At 42.1% G+C, this 19,171-nt stretch overlaps 1 protein-coding gene across 1 annotated transcript in view; it reads left to right on the forward strand.

Moving 5' to 3' along the window:
- Window positions 1–250: 250 nt before the first annotated feature.
- The window catches only part of LOC125884702 (neuronal membrane glycoprotein M6-b-like), a 62,265-nt gene continuing 43,344 nt past the window's right edge, over window positions 251–19,171 (forward strand). Inside the window, exon 1 of the mRNA XM_049569815.1 lies at window positions 251–346. Coding sequence (XP_049425772.1) covers window positions 343–346 — 4 coding nt within the window. The 5' untranslated portion in view covers window positions 251–342. The remainder of the gene's footprint in view (window positions 347–19,171) is intronic.

Below are 19,171 nucleotides of genomic sequence, written 5' to 3' on the forward strand. Positions count from 1 at the left end.
AATGTCATTAATTATTTCACAGAAACATGAGCAGATTTTTCCCCTGAAATAATCTCATAATTCTGACATAATCATCTAATTAATTCAGAAAAACAGGGCAAATGTTTTTCCCCCTGTGTAAATGCATTCGGCTTCCGTACGATAAGGACACTTGGAGCGGATTAATGAAGTCTGATCCGTTTCCAGACCCAGCCGTGACGTCACCCCACCCCCGCCGTCCCTCCGATTCCAAAACGGGACGTCCAGTTGTTTGTATGCAGCCCCCCTCTGAACAACCTGTGGACATCACCAGGGACTTCTGCCACTCTTTGTCTCAGGGCCAGTCTCCACCGCAGCTCAACAATGGGTAGGTGAACTGTCTTCTACATGTCTGCTCACTTTCGTTTCAGCAGCTGTGAAATAACACCGGGTCACTTTTATTTTTGTGTCTTCGCTTCTTCTTTCTGTGTTGTTTTGGATGCTCCAGTCCTCCAGCTGCAGCTGCAGGGACCTTTCTGCTTGCGCGCGTGATGATGCAGCGTGTTGGACTCTAATTTGCATGTCTGATAATCAGTTTAAAGGCTCAAAGGAAAACTATCAGTCTGTTAACTTTCACCGCTTCACTCTGAATCCCTTGCAGCCTTTTGTCAGTGCGCAGCAACATTATGTTTTTTGGGAAGATTTCACTTCCAAACTGTTAGTTGTAGACATCATGGGTCAGTTATACAAAATGTGCGCCATTGCACGCTCGTGCACGATTATCTAAGCTGTAACTATGTGTGTTGTTGGTTTGTGTTTTTTTACACTGATTAATGTCAGGCTGTGCAAGCAGCAGAAAATCCCCTTTATTTCTGTGCAGCATGTGTTGGATTTGAGAAGCAAGCTAAGATTTCATTATGCAGAAATATACAGTCAAAATATCCCATTAGGCCTCTGCAAACATCTCCCAGACTTTTCTTGAGGTGTTATATAACTTTTTTAATATGAGTTGTATTTGAATATTAACATAAATCCAGTCCTGCAGTGACACTCCAGACTTTGAGGATATTTTCAGGCAAACTTCTCCTGATGGAAGGTAAAATCTGAGCTCGCCTGACTGCATCCTTCCCACGTCAACTCCTCATGTGAGAGTTGATGTTGATTGGATTAAGAGGGAATGATCCGCTCCTTTGCTGTGGATTAAACGGGCTGGACAAGGTTGAAACACGGAAGACAATGCCTGGCGTGTACAGGAGATGTGGAGGCATGCTGCAGGAAGTGCACATTTGTTTTTGGTTTTATAGGCTTTATTCAATCAGGTAATGTCATTACATTTAAGATCTCTTTTGCAAGAGAGGCATGAGGGTACAGCAGGGAAAATAACACACACACACAAGCACATAGTGTAAAAACAGCATCAGAAACAATAAGACCTCTATAAAAAGGCTTTAAATTAAAGGTATAAATCTAGTTAATGGGATCAGACTTTCAAGTTTTAGTGTCCATTTGTTTGTTTGTAAGTGCTGGAAGTCTTCAGGGCACCACAGGAAACATCAGGTTGTTCTGAGGTAGAATGAGCAGTAGGAGAGTACAGGATATCTCCATGGTGGATGGTTATTTGGTCAAAAAAGATTCATAGTCGAAATCAGCCAATCTGTCTTTAAACCATGGGTGTATAAAGAGAACTGGATACAGTGGGGCCCCATTCATTCCTGTGAAAGTTAATCAGCGGTGCATGAAGCCAAAAAAGCTGGTCTTCTGAGCAGCTACTTCCGCTTTAGCACTCCGCTAACTTGAATGGGCATAAGATTATTTTATCATGCGTCTTCTCCAGACTTTCTGAATTTTATCGGAACAGATGGATCAAATCCTGATAGTGTAACGAGTTATTTAATGGGGGTTGTGGTGCCCAAAAAATGTATCCACAGATTTACAGACGTCTCTTTTCAGCCCCACGTCATCACGTGACAGACCCTAAAAGTGTTTGGCCACTTTGTCAAAATGGTTTCAAAGTCTAGCGCACTTATCGGGGGCCAGGTTTCAACACACAGATGAATAGCTTTCCAAGGCAAAGTAGTAGGTTATGTATATTTGAAAGGAACCATTTGCGACATTCAGAGCATGTCTATGATACAGAGCCTGAGCCGGGATTTTCTGCACACGACTCTACATGGAGGTGGCTGAGCCGACAGCTAGCAGCGAACGGTGCTAACAGCGCAAACAGTGCTAACAATGGCAACAGTGCTGACTGAAGGATGTTAACGTGGGTAACGTGATCACATCCCTACTTGTCATATTTTGCTGCTTAGGCAGAAGCACCAGGTGTTACTAAAATGATGCCAAGAGCAGCCTTTTGCTTTGTATCTTGACACAGAGCCAGAAGTGGTTGGCGGTTGGGTTTAGGCAACAATGCTACTTGGTTATGGTTTGGAAAAGATTGTGGATTTTGCCAAAAAACACCTGGTTTTGAGTGCCACAGATGCTGCAACCAATGTTATTTGTTTATCTCGAACACTGCTCTCCTGGGTCAAAGTCCGGTGTTTGTTGGAACCATCCACCTCGCCTAACGCCCACCATGAGCAGCATGCTCCTTAAACTACATCCATTGCTCTGACCATCTAGTAATGACATGGATGGGTTATCATTAGAGTTTGTTCAAAGCCTGGTGCATCTCACGTAGATGCTAATTATAGTGACTTCACATGTGACCAGGCTGACATGTGGGGGAACCAAAGGGTAGGCTTCCGCAACCTGGTCTCACTCCAAAGTCATCGAAATCCAGCACTTGGGCAGTGACTTTTGCATCAGACACCAACCAAGGAAGCCGCCCTTTAACGTCGGCTGATATGCAACTCGTTGCTGTTATAATTTAATGGCACCCAGCGGAGGCAAGAATGGAAGTTAAGGTGGCAAAAGTCTCAGTGGTTTGGGTGGGAGGGGTGGTGGATGGGTCCAACAAACACCAGCTTTTACAGGAGAGTGGTGCTCGCGTCCCATAAGATGATAAAGCCAAACCCTGTTCTTCCTAAACCCAACCATGTGCGTTTGTTGTTGAAGGAGAAAAAAAAAGTCAGTTCGCGTTGTTGTACCGATGTAGTGTCTTTATTTTGAAAGAGACTGTGTGTAAACGGTAAAATACCTGTGAAAACATAGGTGTATTTTGAAAGAAGACAATGCATGTAACAGGCAGACAGTCAACAACCAACGCACCCAGGGTACCTTGCATGTCTTATCTAGACGTGGTAGGTCCATGAGCAAACGTCGATATGTGACAAGGTAGGGAGCGAGAATATGTTGGCTTCTACAGCAACACCATTCTGCCACTGTGGGCTGGGATGCCATTATAAGCAATAACCGCAATAGTAGCGCATTGCAAAGCACCGGCGATTACCTTGTCAGAGGGATACACACATAGGGACTCACATGGACTAATATGCACTCGCAGCCGGACTGCCTACCACAACAATGAACAGAGAAGCTCAGATTACAACACATAGAGAGGTAGTGTGACTTCATTCTCTGCTCCAGACGCCATCACTCTACGAAATCTTTACCTGGCAAAAAGTTGTTTGCTGCTATATTCATGCTTTACGGCTTTAATTTGGCTTCAGAGCAACTTGGGTAGCACCAAACAAAATCTAGAAACCCAACACAGGCTTTGGGTTTCTTCCAAAATAATATAGTTAAAGTAAAAACAGTCAAACCCATGCAGGAAAGGACTTAAAACTAAAGGTTATAGTCAGACATTTATGTGTAGTATACAGTATTAAGCACAGAGATGTTGACTTTGATAACACCAGTTCCTCGAGCATGAAAAGCCAACCAAACAGCAGAGAAGGTGAATCTCAGCAACAAACTTCGGTGATTGAAATCATAGAAAACAGACTGTAGATTCTGATCAACACTGGTTTCCAATTTGTTTTGGAAGAAGTAATCAAACCACAGTGTACTGGCAGACATGCAGAGCTGAAACCAGTAGCATTCAGACTGATCCTATTAGACCTCTGATCCAATACAACCAACTTTCCCCAGCGTTTCCCTCCCTACCCTCTCTCTTTGTCTTTGCTTCTCTCCCATTCACAACATCTGTTTCCAATAAGGCAGCAGGGCAGTTTATCGCCTTCAGGCCGGTGAGAAGTTGAGAACAGACAGGATGTAGCCAAGTGACATGATTTACTGCGATAGGGAACCGGAGCAATTTTTCTGCGGGAAGCCATCGTAAACTTCTCCTCTTTCAGCTCCCCTTGTTTTGCCCGTTATCCCCCCAAACTGCTACTTTAGTCTCATCATCGTCAGCCATCATCATCCCGTCTTTCATCTGCATCTGCTCCTCTCATTGTCTTCATCATTATTCTTTCCATTCCCCCTCCCTCCCTCCTCTTCTTTCCTCTCCTCCCCCTCTCCTCCTGCGTCCTCCTTCGTGAATTCGCTCTTTGTGCTTGCTGCAGTTTCCTCTCGGTGGATATGTGCAAACTCATATCCTCTTGCATCCTCTCCTGTGGATTTGCTATGCGCTGATGTGCAGAATGGATGCTGAATGTAACAGGCGGACTTCAAAGGCCGCAGATTTTAAAGGGTTGTTTTATTCTGAAGGAATGAATGATCACTCAGCTGGAAAAAAAGAAAGTGGAACGATCCACTGGCCTGATTAGAATAACGGTGTACCATCACTTAAACTGCAGCAAATGGTGTCATAATAATAGTCTGGGGAAAGCTGAATACAAACCATCATTACTGTGTTTTATCTGTAGTATATACGTACTGCAAGATTCCCAAATTTTTGCACAAACAGTATTTGGTGAAATATTATATTTTACTTCTAATGGTGTATGAATGAACATATTCAGGGTGTTGTTACATAACGCTGTATATCTATAATGTAATGCATGGAAATAGCACACTACACAAAACAAACAAAATTATGTATCAGATTTGAAGGCTCGGTACGGCAGCTCATTTTCCAGCATTAACAAGTGTTAATTTTTCAGTGTTAATTATCAGGAGTTGACAAGTGTTGATATGAGAGTTTGTTTGTTCGCTCACACAGCTGATACGACTCTGGGGCAGCTTCTCCAAACTATCTCAAGGTGTTAAATTGACTCTGATAGTTGTGGATTTATATCAGCACTGGCAGGACTGTTGATCTTTACACCCTGAGCGTCAAATTAAGACTGACAATTGGCAAATTTGGATTATTGATTATGATTCTGATTCTGATTGAACGCCTAATGCCGACCGTAAACTACAAGACTTTGAAAAGACTTTTAAAAGCCTACAGTCAGACACCTTCCCACGTCTGAAGACAATTTGAGTTTTAGTCACTAATTGTAAGATACAACAAACACTGGGGAGCTCACAGGGTCACTGTTTGCAAGACAACTAGATTCATCTTGAGATTATTTCCCATCCTGCTCCTGCTGGAAAACTTACACCAAACTCCCTTTAAGAAATGTGACATTTTAACAGTTCCTTACATCTCCGTAAAAACACATCACTTAAGAAACACAAGATAAAAGGCGTCATATGTCGACAGTATTCTTGTCAATTCGGCATCAATATAATCCGCAAAGATAAACTCTATTTGCATATAAACTTGTTGCCTTAACCTGCCACCAGCTTCCATTGGTTAGTTGTGCTATTTTAGTGGATGGAGACAGTGGGAATGAGAGGACAACCATGAAAAAAAATTAAGGTTTCTCACTAAAATAAGTGCCGGTTGGTGGATCAGATACATGCCGAACTAAACGCAGACTCTTGTTCACTCAACAACTCCACCAGTTTCTCTTCCTTTTCCAAATAAAAGAGAACCAAGACTTGTTCACGTTCTTTCACCTCCCTGGAGTCCCATCCATGTTTACTGTCTGGCCTGTTTGCTGCTTCCTGTTTGGTGCTGTTGTTGACAATGTTCATGTCATTGAATTTCACTATTATATGAGCCAGGACTAAAAACGTCTGATAATCTAAAACATGTTTGACTTTGGACTGCCAAGCCAAGAAAAATCGAGATCATAGGAGTGCACACCAACTGAAGTGAAACTCTTATGGCTTTATACCGATACTGGAAATTTGTCCGGGACAGTGAAATCCTTTGACAAGTTGTTCGTTGTAAGGCTGGCATTAGAAATAGAGAGAACTGAGTAAAACTAGGACTCACAAAAGCAGAGTTTCATAATGAGCAACCAAAACCAAAATGCCAGGTCAGGCAGCACGTTCAAAACATATTTATACGGTCAACATCTGTCTCATAACTGTCTGCAAAAGATATGTCCATTGTGTTGCAACTCATAATGTGGCAGATGAGAGCTAAGTAAAATTTGATGTTTCCACACAGCTGATAAGCTTTAACAGTTACTTCTGTTTTGGACTTTCCATTCCCCAAAAAGTTCAAATGAGTAAGCCCAAAACTGGACTTGAAACTTCTACTCAAGTGAATGAATTTAGCTTTTTAAAATGGTGGTATGAGCAAGCCTTTAAAGGGGACCTAGTATGCTCTTTAACATGCTTTGATTTTATTGAATTTCATTTAATTTTTCTCATAATGCTTGCCTGAATATATCTGCTTTCACCCTCTGTCTAAACGCCCATGGCTACAGATGAAATGAAGCCGTACCACTCGAAGTCGTGGGGACATTGTAGTGTAGCAGAAAGAACGAATCATTAATATAGTTAATCAAGTCATCCGTTCACATGTTGTGATGTATTTAATGGCCTCATAGACCTTGGCTGTCTACAAAGCTGCCTCCATTAAAAGGTATATTATTACGACCTCCTCCACCCTCGCCATCTTTGTTGCTGTCAGAAACTTTTGACTCTGCCCTCTCTTGCCATCTAGTAGATGTATCTATGCCAACATAAAGGATGCATGGAAGTATGTGATGTTTACGAAGTTTGTAATTAAAGGTCCTATGTTTGTAAGTAAAGGGAGTACAAATGAGCCTTCAGGGTCTGTCTCTTTAAGCCCCTCTCCCGAACAAGCCCAGACTGCGCTGACTGGTCAGTGGTCCGTATCTCGGTGTCTCTGAATCGTCATTGCTGAGGGAATGACTGTAAAAAAAAAGTATAGCGACACTATCTACCCTCAAAAATCACCAATAAATGCATCTAAACACAACCAAACATGCTCCAGAAGGATTTAGAGAAAGAGAAATTCACAACATCGCCACCAAGATTACAAGTTTCCCTTATGTTAGCATGTAGCTACATGTAGCGGTGTAACAAAGAGCACTTCTTTACAAGTGACTGACAGTTTTGCCACATAAATATTGCACAGCTGTGTTGGGGTTAATGCACTTTATAGGAACAACTTAACAAAGCACTTTCATGGGTGTCCATGTATAGTAATTGTATTATGTTTATGTGTGTATTTGGGGGGTAAGTAGCAATAGATAGGCAATGGTAAATGTAGCCGTCTTGCTACCCCTGTGAGACAGTGTATGTCATTTATATGAATAAAAACGTTTTAAACAGAGTATTCAGGACGATCCAAAGCTCACAGGGATTACTTTTACATTCATTTATCTCATTACATGTAACTTTGGCCAACTTTAATATCAACATCTGACATTATATATGACAGAAAAGCATCATAAGTCCTCTTCAAGCCAGGAGTTTCACAAAAGTTAGTCTGGCTATGAAGTGAGGAAAAGGGGCAGGTATATATACTGGGTGTTGATGAGTGACTGCAGGACAGGGAGTGGATCACAGTCCCTGAAGTCATGTTAAAGTTAGCAGCTGGCAGACAGACAACAAAACTGATGGAGTGTTTCAGTGACAGAGTGCATCAGTCATTGTTCCCCTCACCTCTTACTTCTCCAGTATCTGTTCTTCATCCGGCTGTTAGTCTCAGAATTGATTTTGTGGTTTTATTGATTGATTTCAGGGTGCGATGGATCCAGCATCCAGCTATATCTCAGAGATAAACAACCTGATGTCCAGGCAGTTCTCTCTCACTCTAAAATTATTTGTTTTTGCCTTTGTAGCCTTTGCTTCTATATGTCTTATTGATTTCGCTATCGATTTTATGTCCTTTGCTCTTTGTATGGTGTTTTTTTGAGAAAAGTACTTTAGTTTTAGATCCACATATTTGTGTTGTGCTGTTGTGGCACTGACTTGGCCCTGACTAGAAGCTGTAGAAAAGCCAAAACACACTTCTTTTTCAGTATTTCAAACCTGCATCCATGTCTTCAGCACACCCACCTCCCAACCCTCATATTTGCTTTCATATTTAGTCTGCTTGTCTTTTCCCTGTCCTGCATGTGAGCATTTTAAGCTCAGCCCGATGGCTACTCTGATGTGTCAGAATCAGTCGCCGTCGAGAGGACCTGTTGCCATGGTGACACGGCGATGCACAAAGCTCCAAGGCGGGCGTCATCTCACATCCCAGCACATGCGAAACAGTCATACATCTGATTGCACGAGCCCACACGGGCAAAAAATAGGCAGAATATTAATATGTGTGCACACACACACAGATAGCAGCCATTCTCCCTCACCTCCCCCTGCAGCTCTGCCACCCCTGGAGTGGTGATGATGATGGTGTTGATGATGATGATGAAGATGACGAACCCACCCCTGCTTTGCATTTCCTCCGCACGGTGACTCACAGTGTGCTTGCATACTGTAGATGGAAGCAGCTCTTATCCCACATTGCTGCTGGCGCACGCTGCAGTTCAGTACAGTAGGTCACAGGTGCAACAGCTCCTGAGTCACATGACTGTCGCGGAGGTCACATGACGCAGCCTCGGGGGGTGGGGTACACACATATGGGGTGTGTGTGCAGTTGTTGGGATGACGATGACAACATCATGTGGAGCAGACTGTGGACCAAATCTGGGCCAGCGGGATTAGCGGCTCGTCGGATAAATTGCTGGATGGAGGGGCGGTGGGGGGATGGGTGTGTGGGCGTGTGTGTGTGTGTGCGTGTGTGTGTATGTGTGTGGAGGTGAGTGTAGGTTAAGCCATCCGCACTGACAGGAGTCACATATTGTAAATAAGGCGAGATGGATCAGAGATCTGTCTGTAAGTGGTTCCAGTCGAGGGTGGGCGTTCACATAAGTGTGGATTTCAGTGAGGGGACACAGGGGACATGTCCCCATCAACATTTAGAGCATATTGATGGGGACATGTTCAGTGTTCAAACCAAACTTACGTCCTTGTACATTCAGGAGTGTGTGTTTGTGTGTGTGTATATCGCCAAAAAAGTCACACATTAAAGCGAAACTGCATGCAAATTCACAGAAGTGCAGGTGCAGATGATGACGCGGCATAATGGGATTAGTTTGCATGACTTTGCATTAAAAGTTGCTCATGTGCCTGCTTCCTGTTTCAGCCGTGGGTTGGTGAAAGACGCAGGGAGAGACAGAAGAGGGGAAGAAATGCTGCATTTGTGTGGAGCATTCCTTTAAAACCCCAAATGACAGCAAGACTAAGAATGTATACGTGTTCAGCAAAAGTGTTTACGCCGTTATCTTCAGATTAAGTGTGTGTTGGAGATGAAGTAACCTTTGTCAGCATCCGGCGCTTCTGTTCAGGGATGAGAGGGAAGCGTCTCCTTGGCGACCGCCGACGAGGGTGGGGTGGGAGGAGAGGGGGGCGAAACTGGGTCATCACCACCACCACCACAGATTAAGGGCCCGGATCTGAACACACACACACACATATACACCACAAAACACACACACACAGACACTTATAGAAACACACTCTCTCTGCAGAGAAAGGAAAGGAACTTCTCAGGTGAGAGACGAGACAATGTCAGGTGCAGTGCTTCCACGTGGCTCCCTGCCAAAGGTTTCCCTTTTAGACGAAGCCAGAAGCCCATTAAAATAGCAAGGATTAGAGTAAAGCAACAGCGGGAGGCTCATAAAGCCATCGCTGAGACACTCTGCCTGTTTCTGTGCATGTGTGTATCGGCGTCCTTTGTTTATGTTTGCTCAAGTGATGCCCTCTTTCCATCGTTACTGATAAAACACTTCTATTTGACTAATGCAGGCAGATATTCAATAGCCAAAGCAAGTTGGGGAAAGCTATGATCAGTCAAACTCTTGCATGCAGGTGAATGTGTGACTCGTTTCACGACTCCAGTTAGAGAAATGTACAAATCGAAACTTGGCCACATTATGCAAGCATTCTCTGCTTTTGTATTTCAAGGCTACATGTTTTTCACTGCTGAAAGACACATTGTGGACATAAACAGATACTTTTCCTGCTGCATGATGGATAAGCTTCTGTGCAGGAGCTAGACCACGAGTTTGCACATACATATGAAGCGAAATTTAATAATACTACCTAAAGCCCCTTTTCCACTGAGCAGTACAGTACGGTTCAGCTCAGTTTGGTACGCTTTCTTTTCCATTTCCATCATGAAAAGTTGTGGATGGTACCAATGGAACCATTCCATACCGTCCCCATTTTTGGTCACCCCTCTGTTGGGGTACCTAGCACACAGATCTGGTACTAAAAGGTGGAGCTGTGAACACAGTCACTCTGCACAGGGCTAAGTTGTGGCTGGTTTTGTAACCACTGTTCATACCGTGTCAAGTGCTTGCTCTGTGGACAATAAACGAGGTGCAGACATTTCATGTATGAGGGACAGTGAGTGCTGGACGGAGCAGTGAGTGACAACTATCCCGCTCACATTTAAGGGTACTGTTTGCAGTGGAAATGCTAGGGTCTAGGTACCATGTCTGAAGAGTTACTTCTGGTTCCAAAGGTACCATACCGAAAGTGTTGGGTGGTGACAGGGCTTATAAGTTCTTATGCTCTCTGGGTTTTGCCCTTGTCGAAAAGACTTCCTGTGCCAAATATGATATGGAGTTCTGACATAGATGAGTTGGATTGCCAAGGCAACTTGTTTTGTTACAAGCTGACGACGTCTACTACTACTGTTTACTGGCAGATTACAGCCCTGCCCAAAACATAGCCCATACCACCAACTTCTGATGAAACGACAAAATACAAAATTTTTAACTTGAAAGAGAAAGAATTTGGCATTGTACATTTCCTTCGAACGTATCAAAACAACGTTTCTAAAGTGACATAGTTCTGATAAGGTGTATATGTACTGACTTCGTGATGATTAATTTGTGCCACCAAAAAATGGCATTTTAAGCAAAACATGATCTTTTCCTTACCATAAGCAAGTGGGTTTTTTTATACCTAAACAACACACATTAACCACAACGTGATTAAGTTTCAACAAATTTGCTACATAATAATGTACACATCTTAAATATCCATGGTATTATAGAAATGTACAATGCCAACATAAATTCTGGTGATTGGGTTGAATGGAAACTTGGCCATTGACATGATGTGTACAGCTAAACTGTAAACGCTTGGTTTGTAGTTGTGAGAAACAGACAAATACAGAAAACATACAGCTGAAACAGTGTCATCTCATTCTTGACCTACAACCCCGTATAGTACGTAGGCAGACACAAATAGCTCTGAGCAGGCCGCAGTTATTTCCCAAGGCTCGGGACAACAGATACTGTAGGTCACAATGAGGTCGACCTCTGGGATCAGAGCTCAAAGCCTGACAGTCAGTGTCAGCGCCTGACAAAAGAGATCCATAATGGTCTTGAGCAGCGTGTCAGGAAGACGGTTAAAAGGTCAATGTGATGCCTGTAGTGAGGCTGAGCTTCACACAGGAGACAGTAGTATCTAAACGGCATTAGTGCTCTTTGATGCTCTACATCCCTCCTATCCCTTTGTGAGCTTTTGCCTTTCAGAGAATTAATCTTTGTTCATTCATTGATTGGATGACTATTTATTATTTCCTATAATTTAATGTCATCATTTCCAAACCAAATGTAATCTGAGACACCACTAGGCATGTTTGGATCCTCCATTAACAAGAGGCTTTACCAACACTGACAATGCTAACATGCTAATGCAGATTTGTCATGTTCACCATCTAAGTTTAGCCCCTTAGCATGCTAACATTTGCAATGAACACTAAACCACAGACCATGAAATAATGAATGTAGTCACCGTGCACCCATTGGGTTGTGGACTTCCATTTTAATACCTTTAGTTTAGCATTTTGGCCGTCCCTATCCTGGATTTTTGGAGCCAGAAGTGACCATATTTGGACGAGAGGGTGGAGATAACCCTAACGCTAGTTGCTAGCTTGTTTAGCATGGTGGATTTACAGCTATGGTTTTAAACCATTAAAACCAAATGTACTCTCCAGGAAAATGTAATGTCCAACTCCTTGGGTTTGTTAGTACAACCAAAGAAGCCTCTTCTAGGCAACCAAAATGTTAAGACTGATTTTCATAATCTTAAAAAATAGTGAAATGGCAACAGCTATCTACAACTATAGTCTGTAAATCTGGGGTTACGCCATGGTTACATTCTTTACATTACGTTACGTTACGTTACTTAACTCAAAGTGACCACGCCCATAATTATACATACTTTAAGCCCTAATAACATTTTAATAAGTGGGTTATATAAAGATTTACCCCCTGTACAGTTGTAATGAATGGGGAAATTAGCTGTAGTGATCAAAACTGTTTCATGTACCAGGCTGTAAATGTGTTAATTCTGCTAAAAGGTTGGACATTTAGAGGAACTGCAGTTTTTGGAACTTTCCTGTATGCTTCATTTTTCAGGCCCAAAAGGGTTGCTGCTTGCACGAAACATAAAGTGTAGTTAAATGGGGATGTCATACGTTTTGCAGGGTTTCCCACACAATCATTTGTGGCAACCCACCATGATAACAACATGCGCTGCCACATATTGATTTTATTTTTTATTTTTTGGAGCTGGACCGTCCATTAGGAGCACTATTAGAATTTATGTAACATTTGGTTATTCAGTGCACCATACTCAATGTTGGGCACAGACGGAGGAGCGTCATTTGTGCTGGGTCTAAATCTAATCTCATCCACTTCGATCAACTGATCAGTTATCCATCCTACAACTCAAACTCCATCATCTGCTGCTGAAGACAAAAAGAACTAAGGAAGAAAAGTCAGAGGACCACCGAAGTCAGTAAGATTCAACTTCTGTCGAAAATTTCACCGCAATCCATCCAACAGTTGTTGAGATATTTCAGTCTGGACCAAAGTGGTGAATCAGACAGATGGTTAAAAATAATGCTGCTTAGTGCTGGCAGATTTTTTTTTCTTTTAACTCAGCAGACATGATGCATCTTGTTGCTGATTGCTTCTATTCACAGAGGACAACTTTCTTACTTATTTACACCCCACTTTAACTGTCCATGAGATGATTCTCCCTCTGATGCTCTCAGGCAGCAACACAGAAAGCTTTAAACACATTGGCTGCATGTCAACAACTCCAGCCTTCAGCTGAGCTGGTCGTAGGAGTAGAGCTAATTTTACTGATAACATTTCTCTCACTCAGTCCGTTCTTATGGCTATCTTATAAATGCGGTTTTCGGTTTCTGACTCTTGGCGAATTTAAGCTGTTACAAGGCTACATGAGAAGTCTTCTAGGAAGTGACAGCATCACTAAAAGATCTGAATCAGTGCAGCCTACCGTCGGTGTTACACGTCTCCATGGCAACAGAAGAGCCAGTATCACTCTGAGATCAGACCACTGTGATGTTGAGGATGTGGCTATCAAGCAAGCTTGTTGTGGAAATCTTTTAAACTGAAGTTTGAAATCAAATTTGAAGCTAGTCTTTACAGAGGTGTCCAGAGTCTACTGTGTCCTCCTTCTCTTCTTCTTCTTCTTCTCTCCCATTAACTCCACATCTGCTGACATAAAGGAGCTGCGACGTCCTCATTACTCTGGGACGACCCCATTTGGGCTCTTTCTCTGTCTCACTGTAATGAGGGAGGACAGGCATTCAACAGACACTCGTAGCTTTCTCTTTAATGGATGCTAAGAGTTGTGGAGATGGATAATAAAGTCTGTGCAGCTGAGCAGGAGCTCGTTCTGAAGCCCAGCAATTGGTTAAAATGGCTGGAGAAGATATGTGATTCGACAAAGTCAGAGAGTGCACGGAACAACCCTGAACATAAGGCTTCGAAACTGACATTTACACACATGCTCACCCAAACAAACTACAGGCTGTGTTGGTGTATTTATCTTTGGTGAACTGTGTCTGTCCTTTAAACCTCGCTTTATTGTTTCTCATTTCTCATATGGCTGAAGGGGATTATATATGAATCCAAACTCCCACCTCCAAACACTCACACAATTGATATGAGGCGCTGCACAAAGCAAAATCATTCTCTCTCTTACAAATCTCTCCATCCATACATTCAATATGAAACAATGCAGAAGTGTGTGGGGTTAAACCACAATAGCAGTGTGAGTCTGGGGATTGAAACATGCCACCACTTTAGTCCAGGCTGAAATATCTCAACATGTGTTGGATGGATTAGCACCAAATTTTGTACAGACATAAAAGGTTCCCAGATGAAGTTTTCAAATGAGTCTGGTGACTCTATCGCCAACTTGAGGTTGTGATTTGTGGTTGAGTAAAACATCTCAACAACATGATATTTGGCACAAATATTCATGGTCGATTTTGGTGAACACCTGACTTTTAATTTTTTTATTCAGCAAAAGTAGCATGCTAACAAGCCAAGCTAAGATGGCTAACGTGGTAAACATTATACCTGCTAACCATCAGTGTGTTAGCATTGTCATTGTGAGAACCACTAGCATTGATGTAGCCTCTTAAGGCCTTTATGCACCAGAGATGTTTTTTTCATGTAGTTAATTTGCACGTCAATATATTTTTTCCATCTGTTGTTTTTGTCATGAATACTTTCACATAGAATGCAAATATTAAGCAGAGAAAATACATTTTTTCTGAGCTTTTGTAACCGCAAATAAAGGCATCAATCAATCAGGTTGTGCCGAACGGATGCAACATCACAATGTCATGACAATGTTGATTGTTAGTACATCCCAACAACCTGTATTATGGCAAAAATTAAAGTAAAATGATTAAAAATTATTATATGGCATCCTAATATACATCCAAATTCGTCCGTGGTGGAGCTCCAGCTTCTTTATGAGGCAGTGAAACTCTCCACTGACCATACAGTTTTTTCCAGTGAGGAGAGCAACGATGAGGTCATCATCACTTGGTGATGTTGAATCCTTCATTTTATTTATTTTTTTATTTTGTTGTGAATTTTTTCTCGAACCTTTTATTGAACAAGTTTTGCAACTGTTGCAAATTTGCATGGCTGCCATTATGAATAGTTTGGATGGGAATATTTGCAGGTGAGTGTTTTGCATTTTTGTGTCGTTTATTCGTCACGTTCCCACTATGTAAAGGCCTGTAGCCCGAACACATGCTGCGTTTTCTGCAAGCTCAAATCAATTGTTTTCAATGCAGACACGTAGAAGTTGCACTCAAAAGATAGAGTGATGTTGTTCCCAAGCGTTCCCAAACCCCTGTTTCTTCAGGGCACAACGGCTGCACCCTGAGATAAACAAAGATCCACCCTTGGAATGCATGTCATGTGACAAGGAACAACCAATCACAGCTGGTAGACATCTTTCCTTTCCTCCATAAATATCAGTCTATTGTAAATCTGGTTAAGATGTTTTAACCTGAGCATTTCTTCAGTCCCACGGACAATGCTTTAGGCCTAATACACACTTCAAAAACAACACCTTGAAGAAGATCAACTACACGCCCTTGAAAGTTGGCACAGGAGTAGCACCCTGTGCCTGACCTTGCATTTTCCAGACGGTTAAAGACATGGCATGTGTCCCAGCCCTAAAGTGATAGAGCAGAAAAGATACAAACGACAAATCAAGGAGAAGATGGGGTGCCAATAAATGAGACGGACAGGTATATCTGGTTGTGTGTGTATAAAAGTGCAGAAACTCCATCTAAAACTGTTAGTGCTGAGTGTTTGTGCTTTGGTAATATTTGCACAGCATCATCTGTTCATCAAACAGTCTGGCAATCACCGTAATATCTTTTCATTGGTGAAATTATTTTGAGGACCACACACAAAGACTGTCAGTGTAGCTGTGATGTGAGGTAACTGAATCCTGCTGCATTTTTCCTTGTTGGAAAATTGAGATTTCCAACTTTCTGACATCTCTGGAACGCAACATTAGCAAGAGGTTTGGGCTTGAGTCCAAGCAGCAGTGTATGTGTGTGTGTGTGTGTGTGTTTGTGTGTGTGTGTGTGTGTGTGTGTGACAGGGTGATGGTGAAGAGTGCCAGGGAGCACTGTATCTCATCTTCTGGACAAGTCCTTAATCTGTGTGACCCAGCAAGGGATTATGGGGGTTCTGGGAGAAAAAAAATGGGACTTGAAACTCACCCTTCAAGCCTAATAACTGACAGTTTAGAGTGTTTGTGTGTATTTGTATGTGTGAGTGTGTGATTCATTCTTACTACAAAGGAAGGCTTTTTCCTCCTGCAGACTGTATTGACTGTAAGAAAGGAATTATGGCATTTACACCTCCCTTATTCTTCTTCATCCACAAAGACAGAGTCTCATGGTATGGGTTTCTATAATAGTAGTAGCGCCCTTTATGACTCTGCCTGTTTCATAGGCCTGTGTTCTTTGTGTTTACGCTAGAGATAGGATGTCATTCTGAGGTTATCGCTGATATTGGGATGACAATGCATGAGACTTGTGCCTGCGCTGCAAAGCAACACAACTAACAACTCAACTAACACAACTAACAACTAACTAAAAACACTGAATAATCATGACAAATAATCGTAATATCAGTATCGATCGGAATAATCGTGATTATCATTTTGGCTATAATCGTGCAGCCCTAGCTCACATTAGCAAATCTGTGAGCTAGGGCTAGTTAGCCTAGCTCTTTAGCCTCCACTGTTAGGCAGAGTGGAAATCAGTGCCCACGTTTACAATTTTGGCAAACGAGCTTCCTTTTTCTTAGTGGATGCTAGTCAGCTACCTCCATGTTGAGAGCCGCGTGGAGACAACTTATTTAAACACAACACAAAATGAACCACTGCCACAAATCTTTGCATTTAAAATATTAATTAAAAATGAATACTGTGTTTTTGAGAATCGAGACAGTATCACAAAACGAAGGCTAATATTGTGATAGGAAGTGTTAGGAAACTATGATGTCCATGTTTCACTTCTTTTTTTTTTAGATTTTATGGACCAAACATTTATTTAATAAACTGAGAGAAAAACTGGCAGATTTAACATCAATTGAGTCATTTTTAACTGCAGCCCTAATGTTAATGATAACATGATAAAACTCTTTCTAATATGGTAACAGCTAACCTCATGGCTGCATTCTTTAAAGAAATTAATACATCTTAAACTGCCCTGTGAATCAGCTTTTTGTTCACACCTGCTCCCCAGACCTGCGCTTAACATGTTCTCAGTAATGCTTCATAGAGACAGACTTTAATTCATTTATGCAGCTGATCAGGTTTCCTCGTGGCTCAGTATCAGAGAGCCATTCAAATGTCAGAAAGTCAGTGTGATGGGTGACCAGCATATGGTGCAGGCTGGGTGTTAATTTCAACCCTTGGGGTAAAAGGATCCACTAAATGTCATATATGTCATGTTAGCTGTGCTGGTGTCTGGGTGTTTTGTTGGATGAAAACATCAGTGGCTAGTGGGGTCACCTTTGTCTGCAGTGTGTGAGTGTGTGTGTGTGTGTGTGTGTGTGTGTGAGGGTGGGGGTTCCTGGACTGTGGGCTGAGCTTTGTCTGAAACAGGGCCACGTGGGCCTGAATTAAAACCGTATTTTAAGAGGATTCGGGACAGATGGCGTCCTATTGTTTCAGGATATTATTAGAAAATGGGGTGAATAAACACACTTCTCTTGATAAACACACCCCACCCTTTTTTAACCACTTCTCAGGGATTTGGGTACACACCTTGCTTGGCTTCTCATTGGATCCTGGCGTCTCACACACAGCCAATCAGCATCCTCGGAGCCAAACAAAGAGTCCCCTCTTAAATAAAGCCAGACACATGGCTGTTTAGCAGTCAAGAGGCTCTGATTGGTCAAAGGTGATCCAATCAAAGTGAAATCAATTGAAGTGAAACTGTTTTTCCACAATGAGAGAACAAGGAAAGTGGGAACAGTAGTGTAATAAGTACAAATAGAAACATAAGCATTATGCAACACATGCAAGGCTAAAACAGGAAACAGAGCCTCCTCCTCTGTGTGTTTTTGCCTTCTTTATTCTAATGGGAATGATATCTTGACAGGAATAGAGTGGATCTTGCTGCAACTTTGTTGTTACTTAAAGGTCGAGTATGCAACATTTGGGGAGATTTAGTGGTGTCAAGTGGTGGGAATTGCAGATTGCAACCAGCTGAAGCTTTTCTTGCCCACCTTTTTTCTCTGATAACTTAATGTGTGCTCACTTTATTTCTGATCCAGACATTCAGGAGGTTTTTAGCAGGAGCCGAAATTATCCGCAGAGGTCTCCTCCTCTCCAAAATAAATGGATCAGATGATTAAAATAGGTAAAAATGCCAAATAAAGCAGTTTCATGTCACAAATTTATGTTTCTTCAATGCTGTTTGGCATGTCAGAGACAGGCTGTTACTACTGTGTGCTCATCTTTTTTCTCTGATAACTTAAGATCCGAACATTCAGATGGTTTTTAACGGGAGCCGAATTTTCCACTGAGGTTTCTTTCTGTCTAAAACAGTAAACCAGTAAAAACAACGAATGAAGCAGTTTGACGTTACAAATTAGTGTTTCTCCAATGCTGTTCAGCATGTCGGAGACAGGCTGTTAGCCTCACACATGCTTACGTGTGCTCACTTACTATGGACACATGGCAGTTCGACATGGCGATCTCCACAGACGAGGACCCGCTCCCTATAACAACTCATTCTAAAGTAATGAAAACATATTGATTCATATCTTCAGGTGATTATACATCAAAGAAAACATGCTTATTATATTATTTTCCAGTATATCTCTCCAAAATCCTCCATCCTGGACCTTTAAACATCATCACACACAACTACATTTCCCCTCTGTGCTGATTGGATGCTTAAAATATCTTAAAGTGTTAAATAAAATATAATGGGTGCTGCAGGCCACTTTATTGTGAGAGAGAAAAAACACAATGACTCCTTTCCTCGCCTCTCGCTTTCATCTTACACTCTCTTATAGCACACTATCCTCCTCTTCTTTCCATCTCTTCCTCTCTTCCTCTCCTTCACTCCCTCCCTGACTCTCTGGTTCTCTCTCAACTCACCAGATGGAGAGGGGGCGGTGAGTGTGCAGTTGTGTGT

The sequence above is a fragment of the Epinephelus fuscoguttatus genome, linkage group LG24 (assembly GCF_011397635.1).
Source record: "Epinephelus fuscoguttatus linkage group LG24, E.fuscoguttatus.final_Chr_v1".
NCBI lineage: Eukaryota > Metazoa > Chordata > Actinopteri > Perciformes > Serranidae > Epinephelus > Epinephelus fuscoguttatus.